The following is a 22939-nucleotide window of genomic DNA, read 5'->3' as shown; positions in this document are numbered from 1 at the left end:
AGAATGGGATACTTCCAGAAGGCAGGTTTGGACAAAGAGTAATGGGGATAGTTGTGGGAGCCAGTGGGTTTTGTAATGGATGTTAGTAGTTAGCCTGCCTCCCGAGATGGAGACAGAGAGACCCACAAGAGGAAGGAAGAGTCAGAGATTACCTATGTGAAGGTGCGGGCAGGGTGCAAACTTGACAGCAAAAGTAATGAGGCACTGCATGAATGCAGGAGGCGGCACCAACGCAGTCAGCGATGTATCGGAGAAAGAACTGAGGGAGTGGGCCCAGGTACGACTGAAACAAAGACTACTCCACACACCCCACTAAAAGACGGGCATATATTGGGCCCATGTGGTGCTCGTGGCCACACCTTCGTTCTGGAGGAAATGAGAGGTTTTGAAGGAGAAGTTGTTTAATGTGAGGATGAGTTTATCAGTGAAGATTTACGAGGATATTGCCGGGACTCGAGGGCCTGAGTTACAGGGAGGGGTCGGCCAGGCTGGGTCTTTATTCCTTGGAACGTAGGAGAATGAGGGTCGACCTTATAGAAGTGTTTAAAATTATGAGAGGCATGGATAAGGTGGACGGTAACAGTCTTTTCCCCAGGGTAGGGAAGTCCATGACTAGGGGGCATGGGTTTAGGGTGAGAGGGGAAAGATTTAAAAGGGACCTGAGGGGCAAATTTTCCACGCGGAGGGTGGTGAGTGTATGGAACGAGCTGCCAGAGGAAGTGGGTGAGGCAGGTGCAACAGTATCATTTAAGAAGCACTTGGATAGGTACATGGAGGGGCGGGGCCTGGAGGGGTATGGACCGAATGCAGGAAATTGGGACGAGCTGGGTGGGCACCGTGGTCGGCATGGACCGGTTGGGCCAAAGGGCCTGTATCCCTGCTGTATTGCTCTGTGACTATGAGTCAGCCAGACAAATGAGTGTGGGGGTGGAAGGGAACTGGTTGGGTCTCTGCTCCTCTCTGCTGCAAAGGGCTCTCAGACCATCCCAGTGTGGGACAGAGGCATAAAGGGATTGTACATCCAATGTGCAGATGGGTCTGTTGGAACCAGGGACTGGAAACGGTCAGAGTAGCAGAGAGCATTGAAAGTATCACAGATATAAGGTGTGAAGGGACTGGGGAAAGATAAGATTTTATTAGTCACATGTACATCAAAACACACAGTGAAATACATTTTTTGCGTAGTGATTTTGGGGGGCAGCCCTCAAGTGTCGCCACACTCCCAGCGCCAACATAGCATGCCCATAACTTCCTAACCCGTACGTCTTTGGAATGTGGGAGGAAACCGGAGCACCCGGAGGAAAGGATCAGTAATTGCTGCACCTACCGCTACATTGGTCTCACCCTACCACAGATATTCCCTTTGCTCTCCCCTGCCTCCCCTGCCTCCCCTGCCTCCCCTGCCTCCCCTGCCTCCGCTGCCTCCCCTGCCTCCGCTGCCCTCCCCTGCCCTCCCCTGCCTCCGCTGCCCTCCCCTGCCTCCGCTGCCTCCCCTGCCTCCGCTGCCTCCCCTGCCTCCCCTGCCTCCCCTGCCTCCGCTGCCTCCCCTGCCTCCGCTGCCTCCCCTGCCTCCCCTGCCCTCCCCTGCCTCCCCTGCCTTCGCTGCCTCCGCTGCTACTTGCACTACCTGCACTACCTGCTTTCTCCTCTTTCCCAGTTCTGACGAGGGGTCTGGGACCTGAAGCATTGACTGCGCGACAGTGTCTTTACTTCCTTAGGAGGTTTGGCTCGTCACCGAACACTCTAACACAGTGGTTTCCAACCTTTTTCATGCTGTGGCCCCCCAGAACATGTCCTTGCTAGATGGCAGGCCCCCAAAGCCCACAAAATCAAACAATCGATGATTCATGCATACAACACTTGTTACTGCACACAGGCCCTATTGAAACAGTGACTATTTCAATCACTGATAATTATCAGCGGTGTCTTTCAGTGTTCAGTTCAATGTGAAGGTTGTGCCTGTTTTTACACTGCAGAGTTTGTCCAAACGTGGTGGTATGTGCGACAAACACACGTGTATGTCATCCTCAATATTCAGTCTTGATCTGTATTTGGTTTTCATGGCAGTGACTGCAGAAAATGCTATTTTGCACAAGTAAATGGTCGCAAATGGTAACAGAACATTGACGGCTTTGCCGGACAGCAGTGGATACTCCTGGGAACATGCTATCCAGAACGACAACTGTGACATTCGGTTGAACTACAAGCGCAAAGTCCTGTCAGATGACAGTTCAGCCAATTCTTCTTGTTCACGTCCAGTTAAATCAGTAAACATGCATTCAAACGGATTTCAAATCCAATCAAACATGCTCATGTCATCGTTGCCGAAATAGTCATGGAAATAATGTGACAGCTGTTGAATATGGTTCAAAATGGTGCTCGCAATGGCCTCTGCCTTAGTCCCGTTCACTGTCAGAAGGTCAGCCAGCAACGGAAACATATCATAGACGCCTTGCTCGCATCTTCCCTTCCAGATGCGGAGTTTTTTTCTGGAAGGCATTGATTTTGTCGTGCATTTTCAGAACATTTGAGCCAGGTCCTTGCAATGATAGATTTAAGCTGTTCAAAATGTCGAAAATATCTGCAAGATAAGCTAATCTGGCAACCCAGGTCTCATCTGTCAAGAACTGTGCCAATGATCTGTTATGCTTATTTAGAAAAATGAGCAGTTCATCTCGCAATTCATATACGCACTGCACAACGCGGCCTCGTGACAGCCATCTGACTTCTGTATGTAGCAACAAATGCTTATGTTCGGTTTCCATTTCACGGCATATGTTTTCAAACAAACGATGATTGAGCGGCCTGGCTTTGATAAAGTTAACGATTTTAATGCACGTGGAAAAAACACATCCGCAAGATTTTCATCCATATCCTTTGCAGCCAAAGCCTCACGGTGAATCATGCAGTGGGTTGCTGCTACATGTGGAGCTACTTCTTTCACTCATGCGACTAGACTCAACTTCCGTCCCGTCATTGTGGCAGCACCATCCGTGCATACTCCAATACACTGTGTCCACGCCAATGCCGATTGTACCAAAGAAGTGTCAAGCACACGGAAAAGTTCTTCACCGGTTGTACGCCCTGGGAGCGCCTTGCAAAACAAAGTCTTCCAAAGCCTCTCCTTCCCAGCAATATCGAACATAAACCAACAACTGCGCAGCACTGGCAACATCAGTACTTTCATCGAGCTAAATCGCAAATCTGCCTTGCTGAAGACGTGCTATCAGCTGGCTCTGTATATCTTCTGCCTTATCGCCAGTTCTTCTGCTTACTGTGTTATCAGACAGTGGAATGGCTTTCAGTTTTTGACTGGATTCTTTTCCCAGTACAACTTCGCACATATCTACTGCTGCAGTATAAGCTCTTCTCCAATTGTGTGAGGTTTTCTGGAACATGCTATTCATAATGCTACCAAATACGATGCGCGAAGAGCCTTCTCGTTTACAGTGGCGCAGGCTGTCATTTTGCCTTTCTGCTTGAGGTACAGCTCCTTTTGCCGCTCAAAATATTCCTTCGGCTTAACTGGCAATATCTGGATGCACTGTTGTTAAATGGCACTTCAATTTTGCTGGTTTCATTGCGTCGCTGGACAGTGTTTGCAAACACACAACACGGAGAGGTTGGTCCGCATTTGTCCCCACTGCGATGAAGCCACATGAAATGTATCCTGGATCGTACTTGCATTGTTTTCTCTTTTGGTCACCCTTATCCCCTTCGTCATCAGAATCTTCCCGTTTCTGGTCAGCTTTTCTCTTCAGAAATTTCTCCACACTCAGCAATACACGCTGGACAGTTTAATTACTATTACTGATAAACAAAATTATCAAAACTAATCTCAAATTTACACGCTTGCGCACTTTTCATTTAACAGTGACATCACTGTGGCATAAATGCACGGTAAGTAAGCAATATTATTAAGGCACACCAACAACGTCACTCAGTCTCGCTAACACTACAGTGCACAACAGAATAGTAGTGAGTAGTGAACACTACTGACTACTCTGACTACACAAATGGAATATTAAGCAGCAGCTGACTGGAAGGGAACACCAGCTAAGTCTCTAAGATTGCCGTCTATAACAGATAGAACAGATATGGCCGATTTTCTGAATCATGGAAAAATGGACCAAGCAAGTAAGCTACATCTTTGTAACGGGTCGCTTTTCCATTTTTTCTTGGCTTGCTCGCGGACCCCCGGCAAACCGCTGCAGACCCCCAGGGGTCCGCGGACCACAGGTTGAAAACTTCTGCTCTAACAAACTTCTACAGATGTGCTGTTGAAAGTATCCTGACTGGTTGCATCACGGTCTGGGACGGCAATTTGAATGCGCAGGAACGTAAGAAGCTGCAGAGAGTAGTGGACTCAGCCCAATACATCACAGCACATCCCTCCCCACCATCGGGAGTATCTACACAAGGTGCTGCCTCAAGAAGGCAACATCCATCATCAAAGATCCCCACCATCCGGGCCATGCCATCTTCTCGCAGCTCCCATCGGGCAGGAGGTACAGAAGCCTGAAGTCCCACACCACCAGGTTCAGGAACAGCCACTTCCCTTCAACCATTCAGCTCTTGAACCAACCTGCACAACCCTAATCACTGCAGTTTAGCAACACTGGAACCATTTTGATCATTTTGCACTAAAATGCACTTTGTTTTTTTTAAATTTTGTTCTTTCTTGTAAAATTTGTGTATAATTTATGTTTATGTTTTTCTTGTGAATGCTGCTTATCTGATGCTGTGTGCCTGTGAAGCTGCAGTAAGTAAGTTTTTCATTGCACCTGTGCACACATGGACTTGTGCAGATGACAATAAACTCGATTTTGACCCCGTTTCTCTCTCCACAGACGCTGCCTGACCTGCTGAGTGTTTCTGGCGTTTTCTGCTTTTATTACATAAACATAATGACTACAACAGTAGGTTAGAGTTTGGGGATCCTGCGGCAAGTGACTCACTTCCTATCACCACACGGCCTTCCCACTATCTACAAGGCACGTCAGGAGTGTCACAGAGTCAGAGTCAGACTGCACAGAAACAGACTCTTCAGCCCAACTCATGAGAGGCATAGACAAGGTAGAGAGGTGGAATCTTTGTCCCAGTGTAGAAATGGCAACACTAGAGGAATGTAGCTTTTAGGGTGAGAGGGGGAAGTTTAAAGATGTGCGGGGCAAGTTTTTATTTCACGTAGAGTGTGGTAGGTGTCTGGAATGTGCTGCCAGGGGTGGTGGTGGAAGCAGATATGATCATGGTGTTTAAGAGGCTGTTAGACAGACACATGAACAGGCAGGAAATGGAGGGATATGGATCATGTGCAGGCAGAAGGGATTTAGTTTAATTTGGCATCATGGTCAGCACAGACACGGTGGGCTGAAGGGCCTGTTCCTGTGCTCTCTCTCTCTATGGCTCGGTGATTGGAGAGTGCTTGATTGTCACTCCCTCCCCTGGCTGCAGTGTGCACCGTCTACCAAACGTACCACAGTGACTCACCCAGGCTACTCCGACATCACATCCCAAACCCACCTCCTCTCCCACCGAGGGCAGGGGAGCGCCACCGCCTGCCGATTCCCCTCCAGGTCCCACACCGCCCCGACTGGGGAATGTATCACCCTTCATCATCTCTGCACCTCCCTCCCCAACAACGATCACTGCTCACCAATGGGCAGGGGCTGGTGGGGATCGGGAATTCATGACGTGGTGATGGAACATGGGTGTGGTGTAACCAGGACTGAAGGAGCCATGTCAGACAATGGATAGCATTGGGCTGCAGGCTGAATGGCCTGTGTGTTGGAGGGGAAAGGCTCCAGCTGCCTTTGTTATCCTGCAACACGTGTTCCCAGGGTTGGGGAATCACGAACGAGAAGGCAGAGGTTGAGGGCAAGAGGGGCGAGATTTAATAGGGACCTGAGGGGCAACTTCTTCACCCAGAGGGTGGTCCGTACATGGAACGAGCTGCTGGGGAAGTGGTTGAGGCAGGTACAGAAACAATGTTTAAAAGGCACTTGGACAGGTACATGGACGGGAAAGGTTTAGAGGGATATGGACCAAACACTGGCAAATGGGACGAGCTTGGATGGGGCATCTTGGTCAGCATGGACCAGTTGGGCCGAAGGGCCTGTTTCCGTGCTGTATGACTCTACAACGATAACACCTTCCCTCTCTCCACCAACCCCTGACAAGGCAGAGTCACCATCAGATTATAAAACAATACAAAATTCTTCACAGTGTGACAGCTGGGTGTCCTGGATGAGGGGGTGAGAGGGGAGATCAGGGCTGGGTGTCCTGGAGCAGGGGGTGAGAGGGGAGATCAGGGCTGGGTGTCCCGGAGCAGGGGGTGAGAGGGGAGATCAGGGCTGGGTGTCCGGAGCAGGGGGTGAGAGGGGAGATCAGGGCTGGGTGTCCTGGAGCAGGGGGAGATCAGGGCTGGGTGTCCCGGAGCAGGGGGAGATCAGGGCTGGGTGTCCCAGAGCAGGGGTGAGAGGGGAGATCAGGGCTGGGTGTCCCGGAGCAGGAGGTGAGAGGGGAGATCAGGGCTGGGTGTCCCGGAGCAGGAGGTGAGAGGGGAGATCAGGGCTGGTGTCCCGGAGCAGGGGGTGAGAGGGGAGATCAGGGCTGGGTGTCCCGGAGCAGGGGGAGATCAGGGCTGGGTGTCCCAGAGCAGGGGGTGAGAGGGGAGATCAGGGCTGGGTGTCCTGGAGCAGGGGAGATCAGGGCTGGGTGTCCCGGAGCAGGGGTGAGAGGGGAGATCAGGGCTGGGTGTGCTGGAGCAGGAGGTGAGAGGGGAGATCAGGGCTGGGTGTCCCAGAGCAGGGGGTGAGAGGGGAGATCAGGGCTGGGTGTCCCGGAGCAGGGGGTGAGAGGGGAGATCAGGGCTGGGTGTCCCAGAGCAGGGGGTTAGAGGGGAGATCAGGTGGGCCGCTGCTATCACCAACTGCCGGTGGAATTCAGGACGGACGGGGCGTTTGGTGAACGGGACTCCATCAGACGTTTGGGGGGCAGGATATCTCTTCTCTATTTTCTTTCTGGCTGGTGTGTTGTGACACAGAAAGTTCCGGAAGTGTCAGGCAGCAGTAACGAACAGGGGAAGCACCTGCTGTGTGGGGAGGAAATTTCACTGTTGCCATTTCATCATCGCCCAGCACCCCACAGTCAGGTGGCGAGCTGACTGAAACCGTTGTGGCAACTCACCACGGGGGCCTTTCCTCTCAAAAGTTCCACCACCAGCCACCTCATCACCTTTCCTTCTCCAGGGAAACTCCCTCACCCTGGGTAGGAGGGGTGTTTCCTCCCACACACCGATTGGAGCATCAACCTGCTCCTGTCTCACCTTGTACGCAGTGATGGTCACCGTCAGTGAGGGGCACGGACAGTGAGGGTCATAGTGAGTGTCATAGTGAGGGTCACGGACAGCGAGGGTCATAATGAAGGTTATACCTGAGGGTCGTAGAAACATAGAAACCCTACAGCACAATTCAGGCCCTTCAGCCCACAAAGCTGTGCCGAACATGTCCCTACCCTAGAAATAGAAAGCAGCGTCACAGGTAGACAGGGTGGTGAAGAAGGCTTTTGGCACGCTGGCTTTTGTCAGGCAGGGCACTGAGTACAGACGTCAGGATGTTACGTTGCAGTTGTATAGGACGTTGGTGAGACCACACCTAGAGTATTGTGAACAGTTTTGGTCGCCCTGCTGTAGGAAAGATTCCATTAAGCTGGAAAGAGCGCAGACGGAGATTTACAAGGATGTTGCCGGGACTTGAGGGACTGAGTTATGGAGAGAGTTTGAGCAGGTTTGGACTTCTTTATTGGAGCGTTGGAGAATGAGGGGTGATCTTATAGAAGTCTATAAAATCATGAGGGGCATAGACAGGGTGAATGCACTCAGTCTGTTTCCCAGGGTTGGGGAATCAAGGACTAGAGGGCGGAGGTTTAAGGTGAGGGGAGAGATGTAACTGGGACCTGAGGGCCTGTTTCTGTGCTCTGTGACTCTGTCACTGTGTAACATCCCACTGCCCAGCTATAACATTCCTCAAAACCACCCCCTCACACTCCAGACCCCAATAACCCTCTGCCCATCGCCCATTCCCCCACCATTTCCCAACCTCTGTTGTGAGTGAAGGGAACAGATTCGGAGGATCTCAAAAGTAAAGGACTCTGAACAACAGTCTGGCAAGGAAGGGTTTTATTTACAAAGACAAACGCGGGAAACGGTAACGGGGCAACACACACACACACCCCGGTGATAGCGAGCGTGGGGACATTGCAACAAGGGTAAGATATACACACACACAGACAGACACACACACAGACAGACACACACACAGACAGACACACAGACAGACACACAGACACACACACACAGACACACACACACACACAGACACACACACACAGACACACACACACAGACACACAGAACGAACTGGGTACAAACAATCAAGGGAAAATATGCTACCTGCCACCCCTTGACTCAGGGCAGGCACGGTTCTATGCTACCAGGGATATTAACTAATTTCGCCAGCGCCGTTACGGTTCCTCGGCCTGGAATGAAGCAGAAGCTCCTAACTCCACCAAACAGTGCACAGCTTACCGACAAGGCATCCCTCGGAGACAAAAGAGAGAGAACCACGCACATGCGGCACTCTTTATAGTGCTGGAGGGCTGGCGGTCTAGCCCAGGTAGTTGAAACAGGCCAATGGCCTGAGGCCAAGTACAAAGGTGCTTAAAGGGGCCAATGGTCAGGCGTGCACTGATGGGTGGGGTGGAGCCAAACCTTGATTGACAGTGGTGTGTCTTCCAACCAGGTAGGGGCAGTGTTGTCACGTGACAGCCACGACCCTCCACAATACAACCTCTCCCCACAGAAGTGATCACAGCAAACTCAAAGCCCCCAGTCCTGCACCCTCTGAGCTCGGCACTCCTTGCCCAGTCCGGCCTGTGTGATCCAGACTCCCCAATGTGGTCATCTCTGAACTGCCCTCTGCAGTGGCCCAACAACTCCTCAGTCCAAGGGCAACAGGGGATGGCCCTGCTCCCGAATGTGGATAAGAACCAGCCCACCACACCCGTGTCCAGGTCTGGGGCCCCATAGGGTATGGGTGTGTCAAAGTTCAGAGGTCCTGCTCCCTTGTGCCCCAGTGAATCATGGGACAGCCCAGCATGGGGTGTGGAGGGGACTCAGGGTGGGAGTAAGGTCAGGGTTGTGTGGACAGTGTCCACAGCAAGGAAGACGGTGGAGAGGGAGCTTCACCTTGTGTCTGACCCCGGGAGTGTGTGATGGGACGGTGTAGAGGGAGCTTCACTCTGTGTCTGATCCCGGGAGTGTGTGATGGGACGGTGTAGAGGGAGCTTCACTCTGTGTCTGACCCCGGGAGTGTGTGATGGGACCGCGTAGAGGGAGCTTCACCCTGTGTCTGACCCCGGGAGTGTGTGATGGGACGGTGTAGAGGGAGCTTCACTCTGTGTCTGACCCCGGGAGTGTGTGACGGGACGGTGTAGAGGGAGCTTCACTCTGTATCTGACCCCAGGAGTGTGTGACGGGATGGTGTGGAGGGAGCTTCACCCTGTATCTGACCCTGGGAGTGTGTGATGGGACGGTGTAGAGGGAGCTTCACTCTGTGTCTGACATGTATGGTCGCTGTCCTGGGACTGGGGCAGTGTTTATCAGGCTTGTAATACTAATAGTGTGAGCTGGCAGACTGTGCAGATTGTGTGAGGGCGGTCTCTGCACATGGTGGGGAGGGCGGTTCTGGGACCTGGCGCTGTGGGGGCGGGACCGGTTCACGATCGGTCCAGGAACCACAGCACAGACTCAGTCCCAGCGGCCCGGCGAGCAGAGCGGAGGCAGCGCGGTACAGGAGGATCCCACAGCCCGGACACCGTGAGTACCGGCACAGGAGGATCCCACAGCCCGGAACCGTGAGAACCGGCACAGGAGGATCCCACAGCCCGGACATCGTGAGAACCGGCACAGGAGGATCCCACAGCCCGGATACAGTGAGAACCTGCACAGGAGGATCCCACAGTCCGGACACAGTGAGAACCTGCACAGGAGGATCCCACAGTCCGGACACAGTGAGTAACGGCACAGGAGGATCCCACACCCTAGCATAGAAGGATCCCAGGCCCAGGAGGGTCCCGGCACAGGAGGATCCCACAGGGAGGGCACAGGACGATTTCAGCTGACCCGGAGGAGAGCGGCTGAGGGAGACTCCGAGCTGTTCCCGGGGGGAGCCCGCGGGTGACATGCTGACCGACCAGGTGAAGAGGGAGCGGCGGGCCTGAGGAGGGAGCCCGGACCCCCCTCCCGCCCCCGGGGGGGCGGCCACCGATGCCCCGCCGCCCCGCGCCGCCCCGCACCCTTGAGGCATGATGTCCAACCACACCACCCTGGCCGTGGCTCGCTGGGAGGGGGTGCGTTCCCCCCTCATCCCCACCGTCATGTTCGTCTTCGGGGTGGTGGGCAACCTGGTGGCCATCGTGGTGTTGTCCAAGAGCCGCCGGGAGCAGAAGGAGACCACCTTCTACACGCTGGTGTGCGGGCTGGCCGTCACCGACCTTCTGGGCACCTGCCTGGTGAGCCCCATCACCATCGTCACCTACCTGCGGGGCACCTGGCCCGGGGACAGCGCCTTGTGTGAGTACGCCTCCTTCGTCCTGCTCTTCTTCGGCACGGCTGGCCTCAGCATCATCTGTGCCATGTCCCTGGAGCGCTACCTGGCCATCAACCACGCCTACTTCTACAACCACTACATGGACAAGCGGCTGGCCGGCCTCACCCTCTTCACCATCTACGCGGCCAACACCCTGTTCTGCGCCCTGCCCTCCTGCGGCCTCGGCCGGACCGTCAAACAGTTCCCCCAGACCTGGTGCTTCATCGACTGGCGGACTAACCACACTCGGCACGCCGCCTACTCCTACATGTACGCCGGCTTCAACTCCTTCCTCATCCTGGTGACCGTGGTGTGCAATGTGCTGGTGTGCGGCGCCCTGATCCGCATGCACCGCCAGTTCATGCGCCGCACCTCGCTGGGTCCCGGGCCCCGGCCGGCGCTGCCCCGCCACCGCAGCAGCTTCCGACGGCTGGCCGGCGCCGAGATCCAGATGGTCATCCTGCTGATCGCCACCTCGGCCGTGGTCCTCATCTGCTCCAGCCCGCTGGTGGTGAGTGTCTGTGCTGCGGGGTCCACCTCACCCACCCCTGGAGTAACCCACCTCACCCTCCCCTGCTGGTACCCACCCCACCCCAGGTGGTCAGTGTCCATCCTACACCATGTAACCCACCCCACCCGCCCCTGGTGGTCAGTGTCTGTGCTGCAGAGTCCACCCCACCCCACCCCTGGAGTAACCCACCTCACCCCTGGTGGTCAGTGTCTGTGCTACAGGGTCCACCTCACCTCACCCCTGGTGGTACCCACCCCACCCTTGAAGTAACCCACCCCACCCTCCGCTGGTTGTCAGTCTAACCCACCACACCGCTGGTGGTCACTGTCCGTCCTACACCACGTAACCCACCTCTGGAGTAACCCACTCCACCCATGGTGTTCAGTGTCCATCCTACACAGTCTAACGCAGCCACCCTGCACCACTCTGCCTGGGGGTCTCCCATTTAGGGTCTCCTTACCTAGGGAAGGAGATATGGGCATGTACTGGTAGAGCCATCAACTCCCAGCTCCAGAGACCCAAGTTCGATCCTGACTTTGGGCACTGTCTGTGTGGAGTCTCCATGTTCTCCCTGTGACCGCGTGAGTCCCAAAGACGTGTGGGGTTGGTGGGTTAATTGGCTGTTGTGCATCACCCCCAGTGTGTGGATTAGGGGTGGAATCTGGGGGGAGTGGATGGGAATGTGGGGAGAATGAAATAGGAACTGTGCAGGATTAGTATTGTTGATGGTCAGCACAGACTCAGTGGGCCAAAGGGCCTCCCTGTGACTCAGACTCACCCGACCGTTCCAGGAGTGGTTTAGGGAGAGTTGGGTAAAGTGGGACTGTACTTCACTGCAGAAAGAGCTGATCTCATCAAATGTTACAGAACACTCACAGGGCTGGGCAGGCTGGGGGCAGGGAGGGTGATTCCCCTGACCGAGGGGTGCAGGACCAGGAGTCACTGACTCAGAACCAGGGCTCGGCTGCTCAGGGAAGTTTCTTCACTCAGAGGGTGGTGACCCTTTGGAGTCTATGCCTCGTGGGGTGTGAGGCTCAGTCACTGGGTTCATTCGGAGCAGAGATCATTTTGTGGGTATCTCAGTGTTGAAGGGCATGGAGACAGTGCAGGAGGATGGTTTGGGGGTCTTGTTGAATGGTGGAGGGGTGGTGTTGGGCCGGGGGGAGGGAGGACGTTTCCTCCTGGAGGTTATCTCACTGTGACCTAGGCCCCAACGATGGCCAATACCAGAGGACATCAGTTTAAGGTCAGAGGAGGAAAGTTCAGGGGAGATGTCAGAGGTAGGTCCTTTACACAGAGAGTGGTGGGTGCCTGGAATACACTGCCGGGGGTGGTGGGAGAGGCTGATACAATAGGCACATTTAAAAGACTTTGAGATACGAACATGGATGTAAGAAAAATGCAGGGTTATGGGCTGTGCAGGAGGGTAGGGTTAGATTGATCATGGAGGAGGTTTATATAGGTTGGCACAACATGGTGGGCTGAAGGGCCTGTACTGTGCTGTACTGTTCTATCTGTTCCAAGCCCCCATTCCTCCTCCTTATTCCCACAGCCCTGCAGCTTAATCCCTCTCACACAAACACACATCAGCCCTCTTCACTGCTTTTCCCACTCACCACCACCCCCCCCCCAACCCCCACTCGGGTCAAGTTACAGCCAACACTTAACCCACCGACCCCGCATGCCTCTGGGACGTGGGAAGGAATCAGAGCACCCAGGGGAAACCCATGCGGTCACAGGAAGGACGTGGAAGCTCCACACAGACAGCGCTGGAGGTTGGGATCGAACCCAGGTCTCTGGAGCTGGGACACAGCAGCACTACCTGCCGCACGTGTCACCCATATGGTCCACTCCTGCTTTTATTTCTCAGGAAGAGTCAGGATCACACCGACAGGGTTGACGTGTTCTGCTGCTCTGAAGGAGCTGAACGCCCAGTCTCCGTGCATCCCTCCAACAATCTCCACGCAGCCCTGCTCTGGTCCTTGGAGAACATTCCAACTCCATCTCCCGCCCTGCTCACACCAGCTGGCTGGGGACGCTCCCTCTCCTGGGTCCCTTGGGCTGCCAACCATCCAAGTCGAGTCTATTGTCACGTGCACAAGGTGAGGTACAGATACAGGGAAAAGGTTGCTCACAGCAGCATAATAGGTACGTGGGTACAGACAACACACGGACCGTGAATCACACACGCATTATACAAGACGGTGAAGAAGAAAGACTGTAAAACAAGACATTAGTGCAAAAAAGTCAGAGACAAGTGCTGTGCTGGTTCACTGTGAGGGTGAGTGGTTCGTGGTGAGAGGTGTTGCAGGGAGCTATGAGTGTTTATGGGAGCCGGTCGCCACCTGCAGACCAACCAGGAGTTGTTCAGATACAAAGCTGGCAGGGCTGGCAGTGATCCAGTAGCACAGCGCTCCCAGTGTCCGTCACCCACCGACAGTGCTCCCAGTGTCCGTCACCCACTGTGGGCAGGGTCACACCCACCGACAGTGCTCCCAGTGTCCGTCACTCCCCCCTGCAGACACCCCTGCACCTTCACGGGTCCACAGCCTGAGTTATAGGGAGAGATTGGACAGAGAATGTAACGTCACCGAAGACACAGAAGCCCTCACAGATTTACGCGGATGTTGCCAGGATTCGGGGGCCTGAATTATGGAGAGAGGTTGGGCAGGCTGGGACTTTATTCTCTGGAGCGTAGGAGAATGAGGGGAGATCTTATAGAGGTGTATAAAATCATGAGGGACACAGACAGGGTGAATGTACACAGTCTTTTTCCCAGGGTTGGGGAATCAAGAACTAGAGGGCACAGGTTTAAGGTGAGAGGGGAGAGATTTAAAGGGAGCCTGAGGGGCAGCTTCTTCACCCAGAGGGTGGTCGTATGTGGAACGAGCTGCCAGAGGAAGTGGTTGAGGCAGGTACATTAACAATGTTTAAAAGACACTTGGACAGGTCCATGGATAGGGAGGGTTTAGAGGGAGCCAAGCACAGGCAGGTGGGACAAGTTTAGATAAACATCCTGGTCCGGTACAGATGAGTTGGGCCGAAAGGCTTGTTTCTGTGGCACACTCAGTGGGGGCAGTGTTATCCTGAGGGGGTGTTGATGGGGTGGGGGGAATGTTCCCTCCTGTGGGTGAATCTAGAACTGGGGACCACTGTTTCTCATGACACTGGAGGCCATTTGGCCCTTCAGGTCCATGCCAGCTCCCAGGGGAGCAATCCCATCAGTCTCATTCCCTGTCTCATTTCCCTGTATCCCAGCAGCTCATCCACTCTCATACATTCCCATAGATTTCCCTGTGATTCTTCTCCCACATACTGGCGTCAATTTACAGCAGCCAATTCACCACGTCGTTGGGATGTGGGAGGGAACCGGAGCACCTGGGGGAAACCCACGGGGGAAAGTCACAGGGAGAACATGCAAACTCCACACAGGCAGCGCCAGAGGTCAGGTTTGAACCCGGGTCTCTGGAGCTGTGAGGCAGCGGCTCTAGCCGCTGCGCCACTGTGTCAGCCGAATAATAAGAGGTCTCCCATTTAAGAGAGAAATGAGACCATAAGACATAGGAACAGAATTAGGCCATTTGGACCATCAAGTCTGCTCTGCCGTTCGATCCTGGCTGATTTATTTTCTCCTCTCAACCCCATTCTCCTGCCTTCTCCCCGTAACCTTTGACACCCTCACTATTCAAGAACCTATCAACCTCCACTTTAAATATACCTAATGACTTGGCCTCCACAGCTGTCTGTGGCAATGAATTCCACAGAGTCACCGCCCTCTGGCTAAAGAAATTCCTCCTCATCTCTGTTCTAAAGGCTCGTCCTTCTATTCTGAGGCTGTGCCCTCTGGTCCTAGACTCTCCCACTACTGGAAACATCCCTCTCCACACCCACTCTATCCAGGCCTTTCAATATTCAGTAGGTTTCAATGAGATCCCCCCTCATCCTTCCAAACTCCAGTGAGTACAGGCCCAGAGACATCAAATGCTCCTCATACATTAACCCTTTCATTCCGGGGATCATTCTTGTAAACCTCCTCTGGACCCTCTCCAATGCCAGCACATCCTTCCTTAGATATGGGGCCCAAAACTGCTCACAATACTCCAGATGTGGTCTGACCAACGCCTTATAAAGCCTCAGCATTACATCCTTGCTTTTATATTCTAGTCCTCTTGAAATGAATGCTAACATTGCATTTGCCTTCCTCACCACCGACTCAACCTGCACGTTAACCTTTAGGGAATCCTGCACTGGGACTCCCAAGTCCCTTTGCGTCTCCAATTTCTGAATTCACTCCCCATTTAGAAAGCTGTCTACGCCTTTATTCCTTCTACCAAAGTGCATAACCCCACACTTCCCCACGCTGTGTTCCATCTGTCACTTCCTTGCCCATTCTCCCAACCTGTCCAAGTCCTTCTGCAGACATGAGGTGAAATGTTGTAAGCAGTTGTGCAGGTGACAGGCAGAGATCTCCTGGAATGCTCAGGGGTCCTCGTGACCTCCCTCCATTGCCGTGTCCAGGATGGGACTGCTGTTGACATTCCCAGCCGTGAACACGTATCCGGGGTCAGAGGAGCTACAGGCTACCCAGTCCGGCACAGCTGTGGGCAGGGCGCTACCATCAGCTCAGCCTGGCCAGAGTCCATCAGCTCCGTCCTACCCTTCTCCCAGCTGGGGAAGAAAACATCTGCAGTTGGAGGTCCTCAAGCCAGATGTGGGATTGCCACTGATCTTTTAGCTCAGCAGCACTTTCTGACCCTTCCCTCCCACATAGCCCCCCCATTTCTCTATCATTCACGTGGCTATCTAAGAGTCTTTTAAATGTAGTGCAGCGGTTAGTGTAACGCTTTTACATTGCCAGCGACTGGGTTCAATTCCCGCCGCTGTCTGTAAGGAGCTTGTACGTTCTCCCCGTGTCTGCGTGGGTTTCCTCCGAATGCTCCGGTTTCCTCCCACATTCCAAAGACGTACGGGTTAGGAAGTTGTGGGCATGCTACGTTGGCGCCAGAAGCCTGGTGACACTTGCGGGCTGCCCCCAGAACACTCTATGCAAAAGATGCATTGCACTGTGTGTTTCGATGTACGTGTGACTAATAAAGAAATCTGATCTTATCTTAATGTATCTGCCCTCACAACCTCTGCCAGCAGTGCGTTCCACGCACCCACCACTCTCTGTGTAAAAAAACTTACCCCTGACATCCCCCATAACTTCCTCCACCTTAAATTTCTGCCTGCACATGATCCATATCCCTCTATTCCCTGCATATTCATGTGTCTAACAGCCTCTGAACACCTCTTTCGTACCTGACTCCACCACCCCCCCGGCAGCCTGTTCCAGGCACCCACCACTCTGGGTAAAACACTTGCCCACACATCTCCTTTAATGTATGCCCCTCCCATGGACGGCTGGCATTGAGCCGATGGGCCGAAGGGCCTGGTCCTGTGCTCTCTCTCTCTCTCTCTCTCTCTCTGACTCTGTGACAAATCTTCCAACTTCAAAACTATTCCTCCTTTGTCTGTTTTGTCCCAGTGGATGACCTGTCGTGCTCCATGTTACCCTCCACCTGACCCCATTCCCTTCCCCACATGCCGTACCCTCCCCGATTCACCCCTGTCTTCCTGTAACTCCTGGAGGGGACCCACTGCCCCAACCCTGCTGGTCAGAGCCACAATACTCTCCAGCTGCTACCTTGGAGACGGGAGCCAGGCCGTTCCCACTTTAACAGACACCCCTCCCTAACTCCAAGCTCCACCCAGATGTTTGTGTGCCACGGGCCACATCTGGCCCGAGATGAGCTTCTGAACACATCTGCACACCATCACTGCCTCCCACCCCAGGTCAGTACCGACCCTGGATCCCTGCCCCCTGTCTTGCCAGCCCCTGAATGTGGATGGGCCCAACCCTCTGCCTGTCTCCCTTGTCTTAGCACTTAGAACATAGATCAGGACAGGAACAGACATTCGGCCCACAATATCTGTGCCACACACAAGCCGCATTAAATTAGTCATTAAACCAAACCAAACTGCATCATCGTTAGCGACAGAAGACTGGAGGGTGGCAATGTTGTGCCTTTACTTAAGAAGGGCTGCACAGAAAAACCTGGGAACTATAGACCAGTGAGCCTAACATCTGTGGTGGGTAAGTTGCTGGAGGGGATTATGAGGAATAAGATATAAAAGCATTTGGAACAACAGGGATCAATTAGGGGTAGTCAGCACGGCTTAGTGCGTGGGAGATCATGTCTCATGAATTTGATTGAGTTTTTTGATGAGGTGATCAAGAAGGTCGATGAGGGCAGGGTAGTAGATGTGGTTTATATGGACTTCAGTAAGGCCTTTGATAGGGTTCCACATGGTAGGCTGCTCTGAAAAGTTATAGTGCATGGGATCCAGGGAGATCCGGCTAATTGGATACACAATTGACTTGATGGTAGGAAGCAAAGGGCGATGGTGGAAGGTTGTTTTTTGGACTGGAGGCCTGTGACTAGTGGTGCTCCCCAGGGTCGGTGCTGGGTCCATTGCTGTTTGTCATTGATATCAATGATTCGGATGAGAATGTACAAGGCAGGGTTAGTAAGTTTGCAGATGATGCTAAAATAGGTGGTGTCATTGACAGTGAAGATGATTCAGGATGTACAGGGAGATCGTGATCAGCTGGGTCAGTGGGCGAGGAATGGCAAATGGAGTTTAATTCGGAAAAGTGCAATGTGTGGCATTTTAGGAAGACAGATGAAGGCAGGACTTTCACAGTGAACGGTAGGGCCCTGGGGAGTGTTGTAGAACAGAGGGACCATGGAGTACAGGTACATGGTTCCCTGAAAGTGGCGTCACAGGTAGACAGGGTGGTGAAGAAGGCTTTTGGCACATTGGCCTTCATCAGTCAGGGCACTGAGTACAGAAGTTGGGATGTTATGTTGCAGTTGTACAAGGCGTTGGTGAGGCTGCATTTGGAATATCGTGTTCAGCTTTGGTCTGATGAAAGATGTCGTTAAGCTGGAAAGAGTGCAGAGGAGATTTACGAGGATGTTGCTGGGACTCGAGGGCCTGAGTTATGGAGAGAGGTTGAGCAGGTTGGAGAATGAGGGGAGATTTTATGGAGTTGTATAAAATCAGAAGGGGCAGAGATAGGGTGAATGCGCACAGTCTTTTCCCCAGGGTTGGGGAATCAAGAACTAAAGGGCACAGGTTTAGGGTGAGTGGGGAGAGATATAATAGTAACCTTAGGGGCAACATTTTCACCCAGAGGGTGGTCTGTTTATGGAACGAGCTGCCAGGGGAAGTGGTTGAAGCAGGTACATTAACAACATTTAAAAAGCATTTGGACAGGTACATGGATAGGAAAGGTTTTGAAGGATAGGGGCCAAACGCAGGCAAGTGGGACTAGCTTGGATGAGCATCTTGGTCAGCATGAACCAGTTGGGCCGAAGGGAGTTAAGTCCCCTCTGCCTGCACGTGATCCATATCCCTCCATTCCCCGCATATTAATGTGTATATCTAACAGCCTCCTAAACACCTCTTATTGTATTTGCCTCCACCCCCACCCCTGGCAGCACATTCCAGGCACCCACCTCTCTCTGTGTAAAAAACTTGCCCCACACATCTCCTTTGAACTTTCCCCCTCTCACCTTAAATGCACCTTCATCAGTAGGAAGTCTCCAGAACCACCCACCTGTCCCGAGCTTGCAGTGTCCCTCTCCTCATCACCCCCCATGTCCACTGACCACATCAGTTCCCTATTCTGTTTGCAAACTTCTGTCCGATCTGGTTTCACTCCTGCTGATCGGAAGGTTTGGAGACTGTCGAGTTTACCAAAGCCAATCCCAAATCCTTAAAACAAAGCTCCCGTTTGGAACCAGGCTGAGACAAATTAGAAACATGTTTATATCCCACCAGCGCTGTTCCCTCTTGCTCATAAAACCAGAAAGCTTCACTCTCTCACGGGCTGTCCACCTTCACCCCTCACCCACCAGGAACTCCCTCTCACCTCTTGCCGAGGGAAGGTCACCGACATGCCCTGAGGTCCTCCTGCAGCGATGTTCCAGGACAGATGGTTGACCTCCAACGCCCACCTTCCTCGATGCGAGGTGTGACTCCATCTACGTGATCCCCACAGAGCAGGTTTACCAGGGCCCCGATGCAGTAATGGGCCACACACTTGCAACTCAGCTCTTTGGTCCATGTTTGGGCCCTAGCTGTGATGGGGTCTAGGGCCTGGTGGTCCTGGTGAGGGTGGTGCGGTTCACAGCTCCTGGACACGGCGATGACCCTGGTGACATCATACGCGGGAGGTCCGAAGGTCAGATGTGACCCTGGGGTCAGGAAGAGTCCGGTTCGGTCTCCCGGAACCATCAGTGGGTCCTGTGCCGGCGGTATTGGGGTATGCCCAGGGAACACAGTGCCCGTGGAGAGCTGACCCTGGGGTCCGCCAGCTCTCCCTCTCCACAGAGGCCGACCAACCTGCTGGGGACCTGACGTGCTCCACCTCGTCGCTGCGGCTGGTTCCCCACCAGTTCCTGGCCCTTGGTGTGTGCGGGGAACAGCCAGACAGTCACAGACTGCTGAGGACACAGAGACCATGGGAACAGACGCCCCCTCTGCCCCTCTGGCCTGTCCTATCCCACCATTACTGCCAGCCCATGCCACCGCTCCAGGGTCATAGAGTAATACAGCACGGAAACAGGCCCTTCGGCCCAACTGCTCCATGCTGACCACAGCATCCTCCCTGTTAGTCCCAATTGCCTACGTTCAGCCCAGAACCCTCCAACCCCCTCCCCTCCATGTACCTGTGCAAATGCCTCTTAGATGTTGCAATTGTACCCACATCCTCTGGCAGCTCACTCCAGGTACTCCCACCCTCTGTGTAAAGAAGTAACCCCTCAGGTCTCTTCTAAATCTTGCCCCTCTTAAAGAAACATAGAAAACCTACAACACAATTCAGGCCCTTCGGCCCACAAAGCTGTGCCGAACATGTCCCTACCCTAGAAATTACTAGGCTTACCCATAGCCCTCTATTTTACTCAGCTCCATGTACCTATCCAAAAGTTTCTTAAAAGACCCTATCGTATCTGCCTCCACCACCGTTGTCGGCAGCCCATTCCACGCACTCACCACTCTCTGAGTAAAAAACACCCCTGACATCTCCCCTATACCTACTCCCCAGCACCTTAAACCTGTGTCCTCTTGTGGCCACCATTTCAGCCCTGGGAAACAGCCTCTGACTATCCACCCGATCAATGCCTCTCATCATCTCATACACCTCTATCAGGTCCCTCCTCATCCTCCGTTATCTTGTATCTGTGCCTCTAGTTTTGGAACCTTGTCCTCAGTACCCCCAACACCACAGGATGATCCAGGGCACTCCTGCGTGTGTGAGGAGGTTATTGGACCTTCTCCCTGGTCACCTCTCCAGGGACCCCTCCAACCCTTGCATTCTTGCCTTCCGTTGAAGAGCGACTCTCAAAATCCAAGGCGTGGTTCTCCTCAGCTCCAGCTCCCTGGCCTCGGCCAAGCGGGGGTCCATGCTGGGATGGCGGCACCCACCCCCAACACCCTCTGCCCCCAGCAGGTCCCCACCCAGCTGCCTGCAGAGGGTGGGCCACTGCTGACATAACCTGGCACTCCCCTCAGCCACCAACCCCAGTGGAAGGCAGTCACAGAGTCACACAGCACGGAAATAGGCCCTTCGGCCCAACTCGTCCATGCTGACCAAATGCCCAACTATACTCATCCCATTTCCCAGCATTCAGTCCTTGGCCATCTCTGCCCTGCCGATTCAAGTGTTTGTTAGATGTTGTGAGAATCTCTGCCTCGGGCAGTATGTTCCAGATTCCAACCCCCCTCTGGGGGACAGAATTCCTTCCCTAAACCTCTTACCCCTTCCCCTGAACCTGGGCCCTCTTCTTACACACCTCTGCTATGGGGAAGTTTCTCATGATCCTCTCCACCCACGTCCCTTATCGTTTGGCACAGGTTTTCCCTTCCCGGCCTGTTCGCTGCAGGGAGAACAGTCCCAGCCTCTCCACACCTGATCCAAAGGGACCAAAGCTCAGCCTATGTGACGGTCACCCTCAGCACCCAGCCTCAACCAGACTGGAGTCAGTGATAGAGACACGGACACAGACCCACACCCAACACCCAGCACCCAACACCCAGCACCCAGCTCCCACACCCAACACAGCGCCCACACCCAACACCCAGCACCCAACACCCAGCACCCAGCTCCCACACCCAACACAGCGCCCACACCCAACACCCAGCACCCACACATACACCCAGCACCCACACCCAGAACCCAACACCCACACCCTGCCCCAACACCCAGCACCCACACGCACACCCAGCACCCACACCCAACACCCAGCCCCAACACCCACACCCAACACCCTGTACCCACATGCACACCCAGCACCCACACCCAACATCCACACCCTGCCCCAACACCCAGCACCCACAACCAGCACCCACACCCAACACCCACACCCAACACCGCCACAGAGTCACGGGGAGCTTTGCAGTGTTGCTGACGCGAGTGGTGGAGAGTTCGTTCGGTGGTCGGTGTCTGAAACCTCCCTGCGGGAATGTTCTCCCCCATCAGCCCTGTAATGCCCCCTGCCTCTGCCCCTGCCCTGCACCGTGCGGACCCTCTAACCCTCTCTCCCTGACCCTGCACCGTGCGGACCCTCTGACCCTCTCCCCCTGCCCTGCACCGTGCGGACCCTCTGACCCTCTCCCCCTGCCCTGCACCGTGCGGACCCTCTGACCCTCTCCCCCTGCCCTGCACCGTGTGGATCCTCTGACCCTCTCCCCCTGCCCTGCACCGTGCGGACCCTCTGACCCTCTCCCCCTGCCCTGCACCGTGCGGACTCTCTGACCCTCTCCCCCTGCCCTGCACCGTGCGGACTCTCTGACCCTCTCCCATCTCTCTCTCTCTCTCTCTCTCTCTCTGCAGATCCGGGTGTTCATTAACCAGCTGTACCGGCCGCCGGTGGTGCAGGACAGGGATCTGAACCCCGACCTGCGGGCCATCCGGATCGCTGCCATCAACCCCATCCTGGACCCCTGGATCTACATCCTGCTGCGTAAGACCGTGCTCAACAAGCTGGTGGAGAAGGTGAAGTGCCTGTTCTGCCAGCTGGGAGCGCGGCGCTCCCCCCGGGCGGGGCGGTTCCGCCAGCTGTCCCCCCGCCGGCCCTCCGGCCTCTGCAGCCACTCCCCATCCCTGGTGTCCAGGGAGCTGGCCAACGGCCACACCTTGCACACGGCGCTGGAGCTGACCGAGGCGGCGGCCGGGACAGCCGGAACGGGCCAGGCCGAGCTCGTCCAGCCACTGACCATCATGCCCCCAGGGCCGGGGCCACCTCTGGAGGACAAGCGGGGGGTCGGCCCCTTGCAGGTGACTCTCTCCGCCGAGCAGGCCAGGCAGCAGGCGGAGAGGTGCATCTAGACTGACCGAGGGGAGGGAGCGAGGAGACGGGCCGAATGGTGCCCAGGGGGTGGCAGCAGGAATGACTCCCCCCACCCACAGTGAGGAGGCAGCCCCAGGTAACCAGAGACTGGTGGACATCCCCTCCCAGGTGTGAGAGGGTCAGGGGTGTGGGCGGGGGGTGTGTGCTCCCCGCCCGGCCCCATCCCACGGCAGGGACTGGACACAGGCTGCCGTGCAGGGCGAGGCGAGAAGGTTCTTCTCCATGAGAAGGTTTCACCGGCGGACGTCGCCTCCGCCCGACTTGCTGTAAACTGTGATGTCGGTTCTTTGAATCATTAAATATGTTCCGCAGGCTGA

The 22939-nt window shown here is 54.6% G+C and overlaps 2 protein-coding genes across 2 annotated transcripts; one reads left to right on the top strand and one right to left on the bottom strand.

The window, feature by feature from the left end:
- Positions 1-9674: 9674 nt before the first annotated feature.
- On the bottom strand, positions 9675-10367 carry LOC127572477 (uncharacterized). The gene is made up of 2 exons (XM_052019802.1): positions 10041-10367; positions 9675-10001 (listed from the first exon to the last, which is right to left on the bottom strand). Exons 1-2 carry the CDS (start codon positions 10365-10367, stop codon positions 9675-9677), a joined length of 654 nt encoding a protein of 217 aa, XP_051875762.1.
- On the top strand, positions 10360-22939 carry LOC127572833 (prostaglandin E2 receptor EP4 subtype-like). Its single transcript, XM_052020490.1, has 2 exons — positions 10360-11160; positions 22106-22939. The coding sequence occupies exons 1-2, from the start codon at positions 10366-10368 to the stop codon at positions 22598-22600; spliced, it is 1290 nt and encodes a 429-aa protein (XP_051876450.1). The 5' UTR covers positions 10360-10365; the 3' UTR covers positions 22601-22939.

This window comes from Pristis pectinata, chromosome 7 (assembly GCF_009764475.1).
Source record: "Pristis pectinata isolate sPriPec2 chromosome 7, sPriPec2.1.pri, whole genome shotgun sequence".
Lineage (NCBI taxonomy): Eukaryota > Metazoa > Chordata > Chondrichthyes > Rhinopristiformes > Pristidae > Pristis > Pristis pectinata.
This window is presented reverse-complemented; position numbering and strand designations above follow the sequence as displayed.